This window comes from Mytilus edulis, chromosome 3 (assembly GCF_963676685.1).
Source record: "Mytilus edulis chromosome 3, xbMytEdul2.2, whole genome shotgun sequence".
Classification (NCBI taxonomy): Eukaryota; Metazoa; Mollusca; class Bivalvia; order Mytilida; family Mytilidae; genus Mytilus; species Mytilus edulis.
In genome coordinates, this window is record NC_092346.1 from 68,190,993 (window position 1) to 68,213,691 (window position 22,699).

General features: G+C 31.1%; 1 protein-coding gene across 1 annotated transcript in view; it reads left to right on the top strand.

Annotated features, from left to right (window-relative positions):
- Nucleotides 1-366: 366 nt before the first annotated feature.
- The window catches only part of LOC139517213 (follicle-stimulating hormone receptor-like), an 85,641-nt gene continuing 63,308 nt past the window's right edge, over nt 367-22,699 (top strand). Inside the window, exon 1 of the mRNA XM_071307967.1 lies at nt 367-665. Coding sequence (XP_071164068.1) covers nt 490-665 — 176 coding nt within the window. The 5' untranslated portion in view covers nt 367-489. The remainder of the gene's footprint in view (nt 666-22,699) is intronic.

The window sequence follows — 22,699 nt, forward strand, 5'->3', positions numbered from 1 at the left end:
AAATCACAATTTTTGATGTCACTCACTATTAAACTTTCTAATTGGTCAACATGATTTCTACGTTGTCAAGGAATAAACACCTTCTAACCTCCACAGCAGTTTGCCTTTGTTGGATGTTGTTTGGCTCAAATAGAAATGATATGTTACATCAAACGCACAGTAGTCTTCAGACATAGTGAGTGTTATCGCTTTACATAGTGTAAAGAGTACGTCTGCTTATATAGAAGTATAGAAATTAAGTATAATGTGATATTTGCTTTGTGATAAAGTCAAAAACACTGACAAGACCTTTTCATTTGTAAAATAAAGTTTTATATGATTAAAAACAATGTATGGTTGTTATTGATTAATATTTTACGATTTCTGAATAAAGATGCATTGAGCATTCAATGAATACCAAATAGTTGATGACAGTCGGAATGAACAGTATTTACCATTTTATCTCATAGTGAATCTAACAATAGTAGAAGATACGAATACATATTTAGAATGAAAGTGGTATTTATTCTATGTACTATACTTGTTTCTACCGTATCAGAAGAGACGTTATACGATTGTGGGAGACTTTGTAAATGTGAGTTTTACCCAAGAGATACAATAGTTAAATGCATGGGAGCGCATATCCACGAAATTCCGAAACATCTACCAAGTAACACAACAAAACTGTAAGTTAAAGTTTATTTACTTTCTTTCATTATGATTACGGGTATGTTTAAGTTAATAGCATTAAAACGATTAAGAAAAATCAATATTTATCGTCTGATGTAGAAAAGGGATGTTTTAAACATACTTTAGGTTTTTTTATGCACTTTAAAAAATATAAAGAATAAGGTATATTTATTATTTAATAATATTTTCAAGCGAAATGACCAGATCCATAAAATTCAAAGAATTGTTTTATTTTTTCTTTCTTGCATATTGGTCTGCATCTCACTACTCATTCGGTATAAAAAGATAGCAGATGTTTCTTAGATTTTTTTAAGTGTTCAAATTTAGAAGAAACGCACATCTGGCTTACAAAATTTTAATCCTGGTATCTAGGCTGTGTTTATGACGATTAAAAGTTTTTTTTATAGAACGTTTCCATTCTGGAAAATCAGCGCAATCTGGAGTAGACATTCAGTGCCACTATTATAAATGATGTATATGCTTTTTAAATACGAGACTGTTGTAGCATATTTTTTTTAAAGTTTGTATGGATGTTAATATTTTAAATGGAAGACTGTTTTGTTTCTGATCAATGTGTATTCCACCCCTGGCCATTTATCTTTGATGTATTGCTATATGCTGTTTTTATAATTATCTTCATATTAATGTGTGAATATAGTTCAATTAAATGTGTAGTCATTTTCAATTTAGTTTTACGGGTTTTCCGAAGAGCAATCTAGAGCTTTGGAAGTCTTATTTTCGACCATCGTAGATCTGATAGTAGTCCATTTTTTATCTTGAAAGTGTATATACTAAATTCTTTTCCGTTTTTGTGTCGTTTATGTAGAAACATCTTCTTTGCCAGTTTTAATTAATATGTATGATGAGTTTATTGATATTATTACTTGCGCTTTGATTTAGTATTTACCGTTTCATTTCTTTCAACATAGTTTGTATGACAAGTTTGTTTTTAAAATTCTTAGTATTTGCTGTTAATGAAAAATGTCTAACTTCTCCATGTTTTTATACTAACTAAATATTCTCTGCTTTTGGCACTAGTAAACTTTTTTAAGTTGAAAAACTTGTATACTATATAAATTACATAAAAAATAATATCATCGAAAAGAAGAAACGAGAAATGAGCATGACGTTGCAAACCTACGTCATTGACGTAATCTTGAACAATAACTATTCAGGAACATGTTAGCTGTTCCATATCTTATATAAACCTCTCACGTTCATTCCCGCGTTTAATACAATGTTATTCAAAGAAGATCATATGTGCTTCTAGCCGATGAGAAAAAAAGGGAACTTTTTATAGTCATATAATAGAAATATCTATTCCATATATAATTACAAAGAAAATCTTTAAATCATTCAATAATTCGTATAATACCTTAATATGGTAAGAGAAATTTGATTGGATAATATTGTACTAAAAGTTAGTATTTCTAATAAATAGTATTCAGTATAAATTAAAAAAAAAAAAGAAATATATTCTCTAATTCAATCAAAAAAGTTCTCACTATGAAGATGTTTGATTTTGAGAATTATGTGATAGTTGTTATTTTCAACAAATACCGGTAATTTCTATGGGAATATCAATTGGGCACTTTCTGGCTGACTTGTTCATTCATTCATACCAATGACGTCATACAGGGACTTTACGTAATATCATTTAACTACTTTTCTGTATACAGATGATACCATCTCAATTGATATTTCAAAGCTGAGCGACCAGGGTGAACGCATTTATCCATTAAACATTCGAAGTTAATAGATACCACATATACTAGTATGCTTGATATTTATATATTATATCTCGAAATTGACAGTAAAAGGAACACTTCTGATAATGATACTTCACGACAAAATCGATGACTTCAATTTTCCCCATTGTTTAATTAGACATGCAAATGTTGACATGCTTGTGCCGGGAAAATTTTTTTTTAATTTTATATTAAGTCAAAATAGATGACTTAAATTCCCCCATGCAAATGTTGATATATTTGTGCAGAAATCTTTTGTCTTAAATTTTATATTTAGTCATGAACAAAGGTAAGATAATTAAAATATACCGATGGTTGATAAATATGGTAATGTCCTAGAGATAGATAAGAGACATTTACCAATCCGCTATTATGGGACGCGTTACCACCGCTTTTAACTCCTAAACGGATAATAGTAGGAGTAAGCGATAAGTGTCACTATATAAATTGCTAACCTAGCTTTGGATTGATCAATTTTTATTGGTTTTAGTGTCGTGTCTTGAAGACGGTTGTTTTTTTTTCTTTTTGTTTTGATACTGTGTTTTTTATTATCATGCATTTTTACTGAAAAAAAGATTTACTCCATTCGAAAGTGTAATTTTTAGTCCTTTTGCTGTTCTATTTAATAGAACGTTAAACCGTCTAAATCCTTTCCAATGTTTGGTTTTAAATATGGTGCCTAAATATATATATAACTCGTCTAAACATCAACCCAACAATGTTAGATCTGTAAATTTGCTTTCGCAAATTTTTGGTTCTTCCCTCGCCGGGATTCGAACGCATGGGTTCGAATCCCGGCGAGGGAAGAACCAAAAATTTGCGAAAGCAAATTTACAGATCTAACATTGTTGGGTTGATGTTTAGACGAGTTGTATATATGTAGGACTCGGAACCGCGATGGTACTCCGAACCGCGATGGTCACGCTGAAGTGCGATGGTCTACGCTGAAGTGCGATGGTTAACACGCTGAAGTGCGATGGTTAACACGCTAAAGTGCGATGGTAACATTGTGACGTTAACTTGTTGATATTTACGCTGAAGTGCGATGGTGGTTACGCTGTAGTGCGATGGCCAACTTAAGACTTTGAGTAAAAGCAAAATGCACATGGTCTGTTGTAATAAAATAACACCATTAATATTTGGCTGCTAGCCTCTTATTTGGAAGATGTTTTAACTTCTGTTTAGATCAAACCAAAGACTTTAATTTTTGTTTAAATCTAATTTTCCAATGTCGGAACAGTATCCACGAAGTAAAAATACCGACAAGTAAATTTATGCTTCATTAATAGCGAAGATGAGGATGATAAATTGGGAAGTACACGTAGGGTTTAGTCAGGTTAATTTCTGTCTGACATGTTTTAGACTGAAACCATAAAAAAACCAAGAGCGACGGTGTTCCTTCAAAACAAAACAAAAATATCTCGGGAATAAAACAACATTATATGAACTTGATATAACAAAATCATTGAAACATTGCTAATACTATCATATTTTTTTTATTTTTTAAATTACCCACATAAAATCATGTGACGCTTACCGTAAGATAAATTAAGATTAATATTTAAATTAGTATACTGTATTTATCGTACAAAAAGTGTGCAGCATAATTCAGAATACTAGTTAGCCCATTTGGTGACCAAGTTCATCTTTCAGCCGCTTTGCTGCCTAAAATGTTTTAACATATTTTTTTAACCTCAACATGTAATGCTTAAAACTGATCGGGACTTGAATTGTTTGTTTCTTTCTTATTTTCTTACTTTTCTTTGTTAGCATAAAACCTTCATCTACAAAACCCTATTCTCCTGCCTGTGAATCCATGTTGTATTTTGAAAACGTTATATTATTCAAACGTCATACACAAAACCATCGCACTTCAGCGAAAGGACCATCGTACGTCGGCGTGGACCATCGCACTTCAGCGTGACCATCGCACTTCAGCGTCCCAATCGCACCTCCGAGTCCTACATATACATTATGTACACAGCCATGTATCACCATCATTGATGGCGATCCGATGGATACATCTGTTGTAGGGTTGTCACTGACTCAGACGTACTTATATATATATATATATATATATATAAGCGCCTAAAAAGTGTACATAACAACACCAATGATATAAAAAGGAACTATAAATGTAATTATTTATAAATATTTCGGATAACAGATATCCTTCGTCGGTCAGATTCTGATGTTAAATGAATCATCTTTAAGTCTTCTTAGATTAAACATTTACTAAATCTTGAAATTTATACAATAAAAAAGGCAAACCGAACATCAGTTAAGACGCTTGCACCATTCTAAAAATTTGTTGAATATGACATAGGTTATATGACTAATTACATCAGACAGTTCACATATATGCTTTAAATAAACATAATAATGTGCGATGTGAACTAGCACAATTTTAAAGCTTTAACGGTGTCGATATTATGTTGTTGCAAGAAAGATTGAACATAACAATTTAAATTGCTTAATTTTTTGAGGGATGTATAAGTACCAAACCACGTCCAACTATTTTACTTTAGTCAAAATTTGTTATTATATTTTACCGGCCGTTTGTTTTAAACATCGCAGACTAATGTAACTACACTACAGTTGTCAAATCTGAAATATTTAGAAATTTAGACCGTTCAGTGCTGTTTATTTGGAATTCTTATTGACGCAATCTTTCTTGCAACAACATAATATCGACACCGTTAAAGCTTTAAAATTGTGCTAGTTCACATCGCACATTATTATGTTTATTTAAAGCATATATGTGAACTGTCTGATGTAATTAGTCATATAACCTATGTCATATTCAACAAATTTTTAGAATGGTGCAAGCGTCTTAACTGATGTTCGGTTTGCCTTTTTTATTGTATAAATTTCAAGATTTAGTAAATGTTTAATCTAAGAAGACTTAAAGATGATTCATTTAACATCAGAATCTGACCGACGAAGGATATCTGTTATCCGAAATATTTATAAATAATTACATTTATAGTTCCTTTTTATATCATTGCTGTTGTTATGTACACTTTTTAGGCGTTTATATAATTTATTTTATTGTGTACATGTATCGTTACTTGTAACGATCCAGCTCCCACGTGGGAAAAATCGTTGACTATTATTCAGACGTTTGATATATATATATATATATATATATATTTTGATAAATAAAAAGTCCTTGGTACAGAAAATATAATTTAAAAGTAAAAAACACAAAAAATCACATCATAAATCGAACATTTTTAAAATTCCGTAAGATATATACAACTACCGCATGACGTTACTATAACGTAACGTCACAAGTCGTTACTATAACGTAACGTCACAAGTCGTTACTATTAACGATAACAATTCTGTCTGATGAACCGCTGGAGATGCGGTGAAAGCGCTAACAGAAAAATGTTCGATTTATGATGTGATTTTTTGTGTTTTTTACTTTTAAATTATATATATATATATATGCACATTAAAAGCTTGTTGTTCGGTGTGAGCCAAGGCTCCATGTTGAAGGCCAAACTTTGACCTATAGAGGTTTCCTTTTTTAAATTGTTACTTGAATGGAGAGTTGTCTCATTGCCACTCATACCACATCTTCCTATATCTACATAAATATAGAATAAAGAATCGGATAGTTAATTGCATAGTACTTATCACTTTTTAGATATCGTAAATATTTTAACCATTTTAACTGAATGCATACATCAAAATACTAGATTGTTAATAAGGAAATTGCATTAAAATAGTATAGTAAAAGGCTTTGTTTTTTCATGTTAACATTATTCTATTTAGTAAATGACTTCAATTACTGTCTCATTTTGTAAATAAAGGCAACAGTAGTATACCACTAATTAAAAGTCATAAATCGATTGAGAGAAAATAAATGCAGTAGAAACATCTCAACTATTAGAGGAAAACAACGGAGCAACAGAAGCATTGAAGTGTTAAAAAAAAACGCCAACATTCACAGAAACGGATTATAAACACGTATGCAGTATATTGGACTGGGCGGCATAAATATTTGCATACATAGATATCAGTTAAAAATCTTTTTTTCCAATAGAAATAAAAAAAAAAGAAGCGTATGGTCGAACTGATAGGGTTTCAAGTGATAACAACATATTGGCGTTTTGTTGTGTTTGCAAGTATAATATTAAGTGAATATCGGGCGAAATGTCAACAGTCTGTGTATATCCAATAGAAGTAACAACGAAACTACGACTAGGAAGAATTTTTTATTCTATAGCAAGTCTGCAGTGACCTACAGGAATCCAATTGATTGCAAAATCAGATGATGATATACTAAGAGCAAACGAATTATCATGATGATTAACTTTATTTTTGCTCCAGTTACTAAGCACAATACAAGTCGACAACTCAGTTAAGAAATTCTGTGCTTTCCTATCTCATAAATTGTATCAGTTATCATCATTTGCATGTTCGTGGAAAGAAGCAATCTTACATATGTATATATATTCTCATCTTCGATCGCCTAAGTAAGGTTGACATTTGCATGTCTATAGGCACTTCCTTCTGATGATATATGTGTCACCTGACGGAAATACAATTCGTCCGGCAAGTCCGTTCATTTTACTTGTCAACGAAATGCACGGTATTACTGGAGGACCATTAGGATATAGAATAATAAAACGAACATAATGAAATTAACATACTTGATTGTACTTAAATATTATTGCTAAATTACAATTAAGAAAATGATCATAACCAGGATGTATCTATCAGACAAAAAATGTTGACCAATCTTGCGTTTGTTTGATAATAGAACGTACTTGTAGTTGAAATAAGAATGCAATATTGCAAGCATCTTTATTAAATTTCAAGACGCATACAAAGAGGCAGTTCTTAACACGACTTGTTACAGACAAGTTTTGCCTTGTGTATAAACGAATTAATCTTTAATGCAGATAATTTTCTAACAAGTAAGAAGGAATGTTGTATCATTTCAAGTTTTAAAAACCCCGAATTTAAGCTATCATGTTTTTAAATGCTGAAAATCCTTATGTTCATTCAGAACAGTAACTCGCACACTAGTTGTACCTCCGGCTGAACGCCGAATTAAGTAAAAACAAACAATATCGATCATACGTTTTTAACTATGAGGTATATTCTGCCAAAAAATGCCAATATATACTAGTTAGTTTTGAGAAAATCCCCTCATTCGATCATTATAATAAAAAATCAAAGAAAGTGACAACCATAATTGTTGTGGACTCACGGATGACATCATATTAAATGTGTGTGCTTTTTTAAATATTAAAATCTATTAAAATTATTGAATGGTGCTTTATTTTCCAATCCAGAGGCCCTGGTATGTACCGGATTAGAATTGTTAAAATACATCTACTTCAGCTTGTTTTAGTACGAAATGTAAAATCTTGTAACGAAGTGTTTGCATATTATATCGAAATAATGAGTGAAGGTTGGAGTTTTAAAATTCAAATGAAAAAACAACAAAAATTCTTCAGAATTCTAAAAAATATGGCTAAGAAAATTTATATGTCCATTTGGTATCTTTTGCATCTCTTTTATAAAGCAGGTAAATAATACATTGTTAAACAGTCAATTTACTTTCCGATTGTGGTTTGAGTTATTTCAAATTTCATCCATCATCCTTAGGTGTGACTAGGGTTGTTTCAAACTAAATATGAGCCAAAAAAAGGGGAATCATAATTTTAAAAAAGAAAGATCTCGACTTATTTACATCAAATTAACTAGTACAGAATATGTTCTCACATGCAAAACGAGCATTGTGTTGGAGTAGAAAGGAAATTTATGGAAAGCTGAATCCTTTCGTGGATTAAATTTTGTGTCGTTGAATGAGTGCAAAATATATTTTCTTTATATTTTGATAATAATGTCTGAGAGTCAAGCTGATAGCAGTCTATCGTTTTTATTTGTCAACTATTGAGATAGAATGTATGTCCGGTTTCTTCATCAAAAAACCGATAGGACGTCTGTAATCATAAAATGATTTATCAACTGTTTGTAAAATAATGTTATTAGCTTACAATTTGATTCTATCAGAAATAATCCTTGGGAGGTTATTATTAACAAATATCTTAGGTATATAAGTTTTGATTAAACAGTTTGTTTTGTTACAGATTTTATTCTGTATTATTTCTATATAAGACACTTCTTGATCTATAACTACAATGATATATCAACATAAGTCAATAGATAACAAGGGATAATGTATACCCAGTTATCATTAAAACGCAAGCGATACATAACCCGAATAGTAATTTTCTAACATTGCCTGAAACTAATCGTTTGCATTATATTGAAACACAGTGAATACCTTACACTACAAACCATTAAAGTCTGAAATGGCCTATATCTGTACTCGACTGTACTGATTTTTACTCGACCAGTCTGAATTTGTCTGACTTTTACTTGACATTACTCGACCCCAGTCTGAACCATACTTGACTGTACTGAATCGTACTTGACCCTTATCTTTGCCGTTGAAAATAGTCTGAACTATTACTCGACCAGTCTGAAACAGTCTTAACCCATTCTCGACATGTACTGGACCTATTTTCCCAGTCTAAACCATACTTAACCAAAGGTCTGAACAATACTCGACCAGTCTGAACCATACTAGACCAAAAAACCTCTACTTTTTTAACTGTTAAAATAAATTTCTTTTTAACTGACATATATAACAACAGCCAACAAAATTTATAAAAAATATATATTATATTTAGGATAAAAAAAATATATTATATATATAACTTATATCAAAAAGGGATAAAATTAAATAAATAAATAAAATTGTTTTTCTGATTAGTGGTGAAATATAAAGTATAACCTCTGCTTGGGGGCAAACTCATAAATAAGATCACACCTGGTCAGAGGTATTAAATTCTAAATTACATTAATTCAAAATTGCAACATCCTGTTTAAATTAAATAACAAGGCCTTTCGAATATACATGTATGTACTAGATAAGTAATACACGAATTTAAGAAAATAGGGCTTTCTTTTTACCTGTAAAACACACATGTACTGAGGTAAATAGAACATATTAAAGTGCATGTTAATTTGACAAAAAAATACTAAAATTAATTGAAATGTTTTTTTACTGTTACTTTGGAATACATTTCCTTTTTTAAAAAGGTTATCAAGGATTGCTATGGAAATTCTATTATCTTGATTATATTAAATTCTTGGTTTAATAATACAAAACAATTAAGCTCTCATTTAAAAAAAAAAATTATTAAGTTGTTTTATATACTATTTTATATATATCTTAATAAAAAAAAACATTCACTGTATTATTACCTGAACTCAACTGACACCATAAATCTATACTAAGTTAATGGTGAAAATAGTCCAGTTACCATAAAATACTTCCAAAATATTCATAACATTTTGAATAATATTGAAAATATTAGTCACAATTCATTTTTTTAGATTATTTGATCAGCTTGTTTTATTTATATTTTAAAAGCTGTTACATATTATTATGTAAGTGTTGATTAATATTGAGTTGAAGTTATATTATGATTGATTATTGTGAAATTTTAATTTCAATACTGTATTGAATACATTTTTAATTTCAAGTTGTTGTTCAAATTTCATTTTTATTAAAAAAAAATCCTAAATTGATAAAATCCAGTTGAAAGATACAAAGAATAGGTCTAGTTTGGTTAAGACTTGGTCGAGTGTGGTTCAGACTAGGTCGAGTATGGTTCAGACTAGGTCGAGTACGGTTCAGACTAGGTCGAGTACGGTTCAGACTAGGTCGAGTACGGATCAGACTCGTATAAAATGGTTAAGTACTGGTCAAGTACACATTCAGACTGTTAAGTATGGTTCAGACTACAGTCGAGTATTATTAAGTAAATCTCAGACGAATTCAGACTGGTCGAGTAAAAATCAGTACAGTCGAGTACAGATATAGGCCATTTCAGACTTTTAATGGTTTGTAGTGTTAGCCCTTCCTGGTTTTCTTTAGTTTGTATAGTCAATGTATGTGTTAACCTACAATTTCTTTTATTCATATTCAGTGCAACAAGGACTCGATTGTTATGTTTAGCATTTAAGTGTCTTAAAATTATCATAAATTTTCCTGATGGACTATTTTTCAAACTTTTTCCAAATCTGGTTATAATGCTTCTTTTGACAAAAAAAATAATACAAAGGATATAATTAAATAAATGGAAATAAATCACATCAACATTTTTTATTACTTTCAAAATTGCAGCTAAAATCTCATAAATCATATCGGGTATTATATGTTACATAATGAGTGAAATTTCGATACCGCTTTATTTCAAATCGAATTATTCAATTTCAATTTAATAATAAACGAGCGTTAATCTGGTTTGATCCACAATTTTCTACATAAGGAAATGCATGTGTCAAGTCCGGAATATAGCAGTTGTTCTCCATTCGTTTGATGTGCTAGAGCTTTTGATTTTGCAATTTGATAAGAGACTTTTCGTTTTGAATTTTCCTTGGAGTTGGTTTTTTTACTTTTCATCGAGTTTAGTATTATTAATATTAATACAAAGCACAAGAGCGACATCAAGCGATAAGACATTCAAACTCATAGATTAAGATATAAGAAAAATGTCGAATGAACACTAAACTATTACTACATGTCGAATAAAATTGTCTTTCACTAAGAATGAAAATAGTGAACAGATTGGGATATAACATGACATTGATAATTGGAACCAATAAAACTTTTCTGAACAACTCACCACCAGATATCCAAATGAAATAGAATTTAAAACTATAGATTAAGGTTTGTATTACAAAACTAGAACTAGCGATATCAGAAATTTAATTGAAGTCATTGAAGACTTTATTTTAGGAAATTGAGTAATCATGTTCTCAAATTTTAGAAGAAAAAAAAACGTAGGAGAAAAAAGGAAAATCACAAAAATACTGAACTCTGAGGAAAATTCATAACGGAAAGTCCCTAATCAAATGGCAAAATGAAATGATAAAACGCATCAAACGAATGAACAACAACTGTGCTGACTTGGTACAGGCATTTTCAAATGTAGAACATGGTGGATTGAACCTGGTTTGATAGCGCTAAACCTCTCACTTGTATGACAGTCGCATCTAATTCCATTATATTTACAACGATGCGACTTTGTTCAAATAACATGTTTGGAATCTTTTATACTTCATACAAACAGCAGTAGATAAACTCATCATAGATACCAGGATTGCATTTAGTATATACGCCAGACGCGCGTTTCGTCTACAAAAGACGAGTGACGCTCGAATCCAAAAAATTAAAAAGGTCAAATAAAGTACGAAGTTGACGAGCATTGAAAACAAAAATTCCTAAAAGTTTTGCCAAATACAGCTAAGGTAATCTATGCCTGAGGTAGGATGCTCACTTAAAATGTTGGTATGATAGAGGTTACACTAGTTAACCGATTTTAAGATCTGATAAAATGCAGGTGCTATGAAAGAAAAATCAATGCATGTTCCACCAATGATACCTGTCCTAGCTTTTAGCTTAATGAAAATTTTGTCCCTTATAAGTTATATCTGATAATCTAGATTCAACCTACGATTTCTAATTAATAAAATGTACAGTCAGAGCAAATATGTGTATACATGTCTCTGGTACAGTTCAACAAGTACTAAATATTGTTAATATACTTCTATAATTTTTGTTTTCTATTAGTGGTGTCATAACATCGGAAATATAACTACGTGAAATGAAACGTAGCTATGATCGTCTTTAAACCGATTTGTAATATAAAGATGTCGAACAAAATTTAGTTGAGAACAGCAGTGTCATAAGTTTCTTTGTAATAAAGTAACTAGCCTCTTTTGTCGAAAGACTTCGAGTCATTTAATACTAACCTGAATAAGTCAAATCCAGATGTTCAAGATATGGTGCTCGCGGCCAACTTATAATTATATAGAAAAACATAAAGTTCGTGGAGAAGTGTGTCGAAAACCTATAATAGGACAATATCACCATTGTCAAAAGTTTTAAACGACACGTCAAAATTTACCAATAGTATTCCTGTTGAATAATTCATAAATCCGTTACTTCCAATCATAAAATACAATTTTTCTCGAATGCGTTATTACAACGTAGCTTAAAACACATCGTTTCAAAAATTATAACGTGAAATAGCACTCTTTTATTTACGGGGGCAAACATATATATCAAAACATTCATCGTTTTAGAAATGAATCTATTATATCTCGTTAATAAAAGGTTAACTGGTTCTTGAGTAAAACAAAACTTACAATTTAAATGTTCAAATAATTCTTCCTTAGAGTAAATAACACTGTTAAAGAAAATATAAAAATAGAAGTTAATCGGTGAATGTCAATAAAAAGAAGACCCACAAAACAAAAACAAAAACATATTTATACAATGAAAAGAAGACTCACAAAACAAAAACAAAAACAACTTATACAATGAAAAGAAGACAAACCAACCTTTAGACTTACATCTAGAAATTGACAATGAGGGTCGGTTGAAAACAATTCTTTACGACAAAAAAGATGATTTCAGCTTTCCAATTGTGAACTTTCCATTCCTAAGTAGCAACATTCTAGCAGCACCTATATACGGGGTATACGATATTCCCGTGCTTGTATTTCTATCATGATTTTCTTGATAGAGGGTTGCTGCTCACAAGGAAGCTATTAAGCCAAGAGTTCCAAATTGTGAAGTTGAAATCATCCCTTCGTAAATTGCACAGACGCCATCACGAGTTCAAAGACAGTTATGGATTAACCGTTTCACAGATGATATCGGATATGTTCCTTACGTCGTAACTACTATCCCCTTCCCTTTCATGAAATTGACCTACCGAATTAGACTATCTATCTAACATGAGCAACAAGATGGGTGCCACATGTGGAGCAGGATCTGCTTACTCTTCCGTAGCACCTGAGATCACCCCTAGTTTTTGAAAACTTGTAAACGGTTGAGATCCCCACCCCTAAACCATATATATTCTTGCATGGGCCAACAAAACAAATCAAAGGAAGTATAGGTGAAGTCCCAGGGGTCACCCACACCCATCTGTTTGAAAACTTGTAAGCGGTAAAGATCCCCACCCCTAAACCATATATATTCTTGTATGGGATAATAAAACAAATCAAATGATATATGGAATCATGGGAATGGCAAATTATGTGAACTTTTTTTGGGAGACTTCGTAACAACATCCTGTTATAATTACTTCTTGTTTTCTATGAATGTGATCTACCGAATTAGACTATTTACCGGATTTGTTATCACATAAATAAAGGCAACAGTAGTATACCGCTGTTCAAAACTCATAAATCCATGGACAAATAACAAAATCGGGTTAACAAACTAAAACCGAGGGAAAAGCATTAAATATAAGAGGAGAACAACGACATAACACTAAAATGTAACACACATAGACAAAATCCCACGAGAATAACAAGTACAACATATATATATATATAACATCAAAACCAAATACATGAATTTGGGATAGACAAGTACCGTGACACGTCTTATCGCAATGTGAATTTACACTCAAAAATAAGAGAAAACAAACGACACAACGTTATAATGTAATACACACAGAAACGAACTATAATATAACAATGGCCATATTCCTGACTTGGTACAGGGCATTTTTAAAGGAAAAATGGTGGGTTGAAGCTGGTTTTGTGGCATGCCAAACCTCGCACTTTTATGGCCATGTGAAATATAACATCAAAATGACAACACAGGACTACAATATAAATAAATTGGAGAACACATAAGCAACAGGACGGGTGCCACATGTGGAGCAGGATCTGCTTACCCTTCCGGAACACCTGAGATCACGCCTAGTTTTTGGTGGGGTTCGTGTTGTTTATTCTTTAGTTTTCTATGTTGTGTCATGTGTACTATTGTTTGTCTGTTTGTCTTTTTCATTTTTAGCCATGGCGTTGTCAGTTTATTTTAGATTTCTGAGTTTGACTGTCCCTTTGGTTATTTCGTCCCTCTTTTGTGTCATGTGTACTTTTGTTTGTCTTTTTCAATTTTAGCCATGGCGTTGTCAGTTTATTTTCGATTTATGAGTTTGACTGTCCCTCTGGTATCTTTTGTCCAGTAATTGTCTAAAAATGAAAAAAAAAATTGAAAGAAGTTCTGAATGAAATGACAATTCTCGTAACCGAAACAGTCACTTAGATCGTTTCAAAGTTTTGACAAAATTTTAATATTAATTAATGAATATAATTTCACATTAAACTAAAATGATCAATCAAGGCTTGGACCAATACTGCATTTAAGTTATTGGCCATGAGTAAAGGGTATTAGGCTATACCTTTTACATTTTATATCTATAAATCACTTGGATATTGTCACATAACTATGTAATGACTTCTGCAGTAGTTAAAGCTTGCAAATACTGTGTCTGCGTCACAAGAATTATATCACAAATTAGCATGATCAGTGGGAACGTTGATAAATCTGCAACTTACGTATGCATTGTAACAAATAACATACGGCCATACAAATATTAATGAAAACAAATGTCAACTGATGTCTTTCAAATGACAGTCTTGTCAAAGGAAAGATATCAATAGGGCAATCAGGAGCTGTTATCAGAAAAAAAAGTGAAAAACTTGCTACTATCTGGTAAAAAATCCCATTTAAAAAAAACATCAGTAGAATAATAAATGTTGGTTAGTAAAAAACACATGGAGTTAGTGTTAATATATCTCCGGTATATGTGTAATGTTTTGTGGACAATTATTTAGTATATTTTTGCTTTGGTCCAGCTGTTTGTCCTGCGACTTGTTTTTTTTTTTTATAATTGATCCTTTTGAAATTATGTTTTTCCATGTATCAAGAATTATTGCGATTAAAACATTGGAATATGACATCGATATTTTTTTTAATACTTGTTTTGTTGTGTTCCAACTGCGTTGTTGCAAGTAACATGTAACATATGAAAATATAGCTAATGGATGAGAATACACGAATTGTATGCCTATTATATCTTAAATATATAGATTTCCTACAGGTACTACCAAACTTCAAAACCAAATCTTTATATCTATGGAAAAATTTAGGAAAGGTTTTAAGTAATTTATGGTAACGATATCCCTGGTTTAAAGATTTACCAGTAATACATAGATTACGTTCGTTAAAATCAAAAACGTCACAACAGACACGGGCATAGCGAACGAGCTGTGAAATATAAACACCGTAAGATGGTGCCAAAGGAACATCACCATCTAAAAATAACAAAATAACAAAAGGGAACGAAAAATCGTCCCTTTTTCGTAAATTTTAGTGTGGACTTTCCCGTTTTAGACCTAAATAGCTAAATCTAGGAAAAGGCAGTTGTTACCATTTTAATTTGATTTTTTAAAGTAAGTTCTTTGTAGTAAATTTCAGCAGTATATTGAGAAAATTCGTGATTATTTAACGAAAAAATATCATCATGAAAACGGTTTAGTGTTGTTGTATTTATCAATTAAATGCAATTTCGACGGGTCTTTACTGCGTTTAGTCATAAACTGATTCGTTACAGTACAAAAACAAGTCTACTATTAATAAGTGCCCATAGGGATACCTACACCTGTCGATAAACATGTTGCCAAAACGTACATAAATATTATCAAAGAGAAAATTAACAGCTTCAATCATCTCATCACACCTCCAGTAAGTATATTTAGCATATTTACCTTTCTCATTAGAGAAGAAGGCTTTAAATGAGTTGCAGCAAACATATTTTCATTCAGATTTACCAAACGACCATTTTTATTAAATAGGAAAACTTTTGTTTGATAAGATAGTGTGGAAGTGTAGTGTAAAGAGTAGAAAAATCAAAACTGTCAAAAGGACCATCAAAAGCTAGTATTTTATCTAAAACATCGAAATAATTTTTTACACTCCAAATAGTTTATTCCACTATGTTCATATATCTTATTACAATAGTTTATGATAAGCTCTTTAATAGTAGTTAATGAACTTGTTAAACGCACTGAAAGATTAGTTGTAGAACACTTACTAGATGCCGAGATGAAACGATATTTAAATGTTTTTTGAGTAGTTTAGGTAGCTAATACATAGTAGGGACCTTCAAATGTTCAGAAGAAGCCTTAAGCTTTGATGTGGTTATGATATGTTTGTTTACTGTATGACTCTCTGTGGAGCGCATGGACTTGAATGCAGATGAATTTCAGATTTCATTCTTAAGAACGTCCGTGAAGTAATTACGGCATACCCCCACCACATTGTTGGCTGCTGTGTCGGCCGTTACAAACACAATCCGCTTTGAAAGTTCTTGAAGTTTATTTCTTATTCTGGAAATAGGTGTATAATGTACTCTTTTATTTACTCCTAAATAATTTTCAAATTTGTAGTATTCTATTATCTACCAAATTCATACATTTTTTTAAATAAGAATCAAGAGATTTTTTATCAGATTTTCCCCGTTTACACCACATGACTGTTTTCTTTTGAAAAGCCAAAATATGTAGACTAGTTAGTAGTAGAAAGAAACATTCCTTCAAGCAATAAACGATACAAGTTGGAGGAAATTTATAGTTGCAGACAGTTTACTTTGTTATTGTGTTCTGAGTATGTTGAGATTTCATTAATAATCATTAATTCAAGATGTTTTACCGAAATGATTTTGCACTAAATAAAGATAATGTTTTTTTAACTCAACATATACAACAATTCAACAAATAAACACTATCGTTTAGTGGGATACAACCCTGTACCTATCCAGGAGTATAACAGTTGTTTTTCTCGTTTATCTATGTTTAAAATTGTCTACTTGGTTAGTTTGTAGAAAACGTTTCAGATATTAACCAGACCATTTAGTTTCAATACTGTTCTTAATGGTATGCCCAATGCGATATATGATATGCAAGTGATTTGATTTAAACAATATTTTATTATGAATTATACAAGTACATTTTATAAACACATACACAATAATTAGGTTTCAGAAACATGCAACAAGGGCTTGAGTCTGTCTCCTTAATGCAAGCGATTTATGTCAGCAACGTTGTTGATATCTATTTCGAGCGATTGCATCACATATTTCCCAGTATAACTCACGATGAGTTATAAATATTCGTGGTCGTATGTTCGTATGAAACAGATATCACGTAACGGTTTACACAAAAGAGATTTGAAAAGATCACAAGTCTGTTTCTCTTCTTTGTATTAATATCAGACAGACGATGAAAATCTCCCATCTCTCTACCGGATTGCTTAACTTCATACAAATCTTTTATATGACATATAGGCAGTTTGTTAAAATATTACACTAAGTATCATTATATAGTTCATATCATTATTCTTCATACAGTAAAATTAGGCCTTCAAAATTATGTTGATGAAGTATATTCAACCTGTGGTGTCAATCTGATGTAAATATCACAAAGATCTAAAGCTCAATGACAATAACAATCTTTACAGTTTGCAGTAATATCAAAACCTTTGATCTTTTTCTACTTATCACACTACTATTCTCCATGCTCATTTGAAAGAACAAATTCATTGTCTCATTAGATAGAGCCTTTTCTACAAAAAATGGGACACGTAGATACAAATTCCTTGTAAAGGACATTGAAAATCTTACTTTGTAAAGAACAACACTGATTTTTATAGAAAAAAAAACACTAAAGTTGATATCAGCAAAATACTAAACTCTGTGTTGGGGTTAGTGATATTTAATCACACAATCGGTATTCCAATGGGTACATATTGTGCACCACTGCTGATCGACTTGTTTTTTAATTCACATACACATTATATATATGAACCAGAATTCATACAGAACAATCTTAAGGCAAAATTCAAAACCAATTGGTCAGAGAACAATTGAAGGTCTTTCCACTAGTAAAGATCTATTTTGACTTTATGGCTTTATGATGTATTAATATCAATTTAAAGCAAAGATCAAAATCTAGAACGTCCTATTAACCTATGACCTTGACCTCAATTTCAAGGTCACAAACCAAGGATCTTAAATCAAAAGACCCTAGGTCTTTAATATGTTTGGTTAAAGAGTAATATCACTTTACGGGTAAACCTAAAAATAAGATGGGCAAAAACTCCCATTCATTGTCTGCGCACCCTTTCACCCAAAATATACAAGTAAGGACATGTCGCAACTAACAATTTATGAAAAATTATTTGTCGATATGTCATACGGTATTTGAAAATCAGTGAAAATAAGCAAAAATAAATTTAGAACATGACCTTGACCTTTGACCTTGACCTCATTTTCATTTTTTTGGACCAAGGACCTCAAATCTGAAGACCCTAGGTCTCTATCACTTATGGTTTACCAGTTAAAAATGCATAATACTTATATCATTTACATAAGGGGAAATAACTCTCATATGGAGTCTCTGGAAAGCTTCGGTCCAAATGAATTGCCTAATTCTGAAGATGTAACTAGCAATTTGGTAAAATAAATTTGTCGTAATCTTTTACGGTTGCGAAGGAGTAGTGGCCACAAGAAAAACAGTGTTTGGGGAGATAACTCTTACAACGTAAAGTATTTTGTTACGCGGTTGAAAATTTTTAAAACGTATAAACTATACAATATCATATGCCAAATACCTAAGCGACATCTTTTGAAACATTAACAATACGCAAGAAAAAATTTAGGCGGAAGAAAAAAAAATAATAATCGGAACAAAAGCAATAGGTCTTTCCACGGAAAGGTGGAAAGACCTAATAAAAAGAATCTTACAAAGTTGTTTAATTTCACTCTCAGACATTTTGCTGATGTTCTGTTACTCAATAACCTATACGTCAATGCGTGCTAACATCTTATATATGAAATTTACACTATTAGCGGTTTTCACAAATGAGATATGACGTAAAGTGAGTGACGATAAAAACACATACATACATGAAAAATAATGACTAGATATAATCTTTTAAAAAAATGAAATCTATTAAATGAAAGTACAAAACTTAATGAAGTAGGAAGAAAGGTACTAAACTCGAAGATGATACAATAGTTAAAATAATCCATTAAACCAACCCACGACACGTAGATTAGGACAATAAGGAAGTAATAGTTCACAAACTAATTCTGAATGATTCGTAATTGAAATGTTTACATAATACCAGTAGTTCATTTGAGCTTCATATATTACTATTGAGTGAAGTATTAGTGCGATATTTCAGTGAATATATTACAAAAGTTACGAAACATTTATTTACTATTTTTTTACTAGCTTAGAATTCTGGACAATTAAAGTGAATAAAAAATGTAACAAAAAAATGCTTATTCTGTGAGTATAATGATCACCTAGGTGATTGATAGCGGTATAGATGTTTTAACTAGTGTTGTGGTAACATTATGAAAATACAAATCACGTCACAAAAATATATTTCAGTTCATTAAAAATCGGATGACAAAGCTAAAGATGTAATTTGCCATGTCCTTATTCGCTGATAACTTAATGTTTAAAGAAGATTGGTTCCCGTCACATTTATAAAATTAACCTTTTAATTAGAGATTTCTTTTGATCGATTAAAACAGTCATACTGGTACGATATTACATATCAACGAATGATAGTTACAAGTACTCAAAAGTACACTATAACACAGGTAGTAAACAAACTACTGTTCTATGACGAAGAAATGTTTTAATTAACTCCTTACTTTATATTCTGACATTTTCTGTCAAAATACAATAAGATACAGAATAAATTTCAATATCAATTTATTGATTCGTAGGCCTAATTTTCAAATTATGTGTACCTGTCCTCTTCTTACGAACATAGCTCTATAATGATATTACAAAACGAAACCGGCTAGGTGTGTTTCATGAAATGAAAAAGCATCACCAAAATGTCAAAAAAATTAAATAACAATTTATTAATTCCATGCGTCTTAAGTGCTTTTTTGGATTTGACTTCATCGGGAACGCTCAAAGGCTGAATATTTGAAAGCCAATAATGAACATGAATAGAAAGATTTGAAGAGCTATATACTCACAAAGAATCTGTCAATTGATAGCGGAATCCATCTATGGCCAATTTTACCATAGGGAGTTGAAAAGAGAAAAATAACAGTGAAGGGTTAGGTGTTTCTCTTCATCACAGTTGAACAAAAAAAAATGCAATTGCATATTTGTATGTATACACAAGAATGTGTCCCAAGTTCACGGATGCCTCATCCGCATTATCATTTTCTATGTTCAGTGGACCGTGAAAATGGGATAAAATCTCTAATTTGGCATTACAATCGGAAAGATCATATCATAGGGAACATGTTTACTAAGTTTCAACTTGATCGGACTTCAACTTCATCAAAAACTACCTCGACCAAAAACTTTAATCTGAAACGGGACGAACGAACGGACGGCCGGACGAACCAATGAACAGACGGACGCACAGACCAGAAAACATAATGCCTATAAAGGGGGCATAAAAATGACACACACATCTTGCATGTATACAAAATTAGAATTGGACATCTAACGGTTTGTACAATATCTGATTATTAAAACTTTTGAATGACTACAAGACCGTGTCTATGAGATTTTTGTATTTGGCTTCCTAAATTTCTGATTTCTATTGAATTGAAAAGAAAACCTTAGAACTGGAACAGATGCCTTTCGAAGCAAATTAGAAAAAGACTGTTTAAAAGCGGAAAGAAGCCAAATCAAAACTCCATTCTCTTCAGTCGTCATATTGGATGTAATTCAAAAGGATATATGACAGTTGTTGTCCATTCGTTTGATGTGTTTTGTCATTTGATTTTTGCCATTTGATTAGGGATTTCCGATTGAATTTTCCTCGGAGTTAAGTATTTTTGTGATGTTTTTTTAAAATGTAGACGACCTATTGTGTTTTTTTTTAGACGTAATCATGTAAATAAAGTTCGTTTGTTCAATATCTTTTATGACTTAACTCTATAGTGGCAACTTTAAGTTTGTTAGATGGTTCTCTATTTTAAAGTTTTGATAAATAACGCATTCTTTACGTTAGAAAACTAGTCACTTATTGCTTACATACTTTCACAACCTTTTTTTCTATAAATTTGTTTAAATTTGCGCATTGCAACCTGGATTTCAAGACCATTACTTATGAAAGCAAAAAAGATACTTGCCTATCAAAACAACATATAACATGAATATCTCCTAGTGCATTATCAATTGCGAGTAAGCCATCTCAAAGTATACTACTTGCCAATATCAATCATGCCTACTCAAACTGTAATATCGGTTGCTGTATTTTATAAAACTTTCATACAAATGGCAAACACAATCTTATACAATGCCCGGAGCAAAATATATATTTTTTTAATGCAGAATTAACAAACGTTTAATTAAGCTTCAAACTATGAAATAGCGAGTTTTTTGTCTTTGCAAATTGTCAATGATTCATATTTTGAAATGAATCCGTCAACCAAAAGTCATTCTTACACCCCGTTGCTTAATAATGATATTAGAACATGTAAAAATATGTTGAGAGCAAAGAATAAAAGGTGACTGAGACTATTTTTTTACTTAAGAGGCTAAAAAGAGTTATTGCATTGCAACAACAAAATCATAGCTCTGGTAATGAGGTGACGATATTGACAAGAATTAATTAAATGATATGATAATAAAATGTGCACTTAAATTTGCAATAAAAGGATATATTGCTTTGTAAACCATGTATTTAATATAGAATAATATTTAATTCTTAAAAACCTTAAAATTAAGCACTGTATATTTCACGTATACCTAAAATTATAGAAGCGAATAATACATTTGTAGAAGATTTATCGTAGTACCAATATCCGATTAACAAAAGTAAAATTGTACGGTCGGGATAGGTCCTGAGTATCATTTAAATGTTATTTCATCGTTATCATCTGTTAACACATGCACAAGAAAGATGCATTTTCCTATAATTGAGTAAATATTGAAATGTCAAATAAAACAGTTCGTTATCCGTTGAGATTTCAATTTTGTTTGATTATCAGCATTGAAAAACATCCGTTGATCAAGGAATTGTGCACTACAGAGACTTTGTGTTGATCAAGTCTATTCATATCCAATTTTTAGCCTAATATAAAGGATTTATTTTTAGGAGTTTCTTAATACATCCCTATCGAGGGGAAAAAATATTATAATATTTAAAAAAAACAACAACAAAAAAACCTCCGGTAAGATGAAGACATGATCAACCATTGAGTTGCAGTACAATATAATAAGTTTAACGTTTGATGACTTTTATTGATTGAAACAATACTTTCACCACTTGGCCCAATATTCATAATTGAACCAACTAGTTCAAAATCAAAGTTCTTACTTTGAAACAA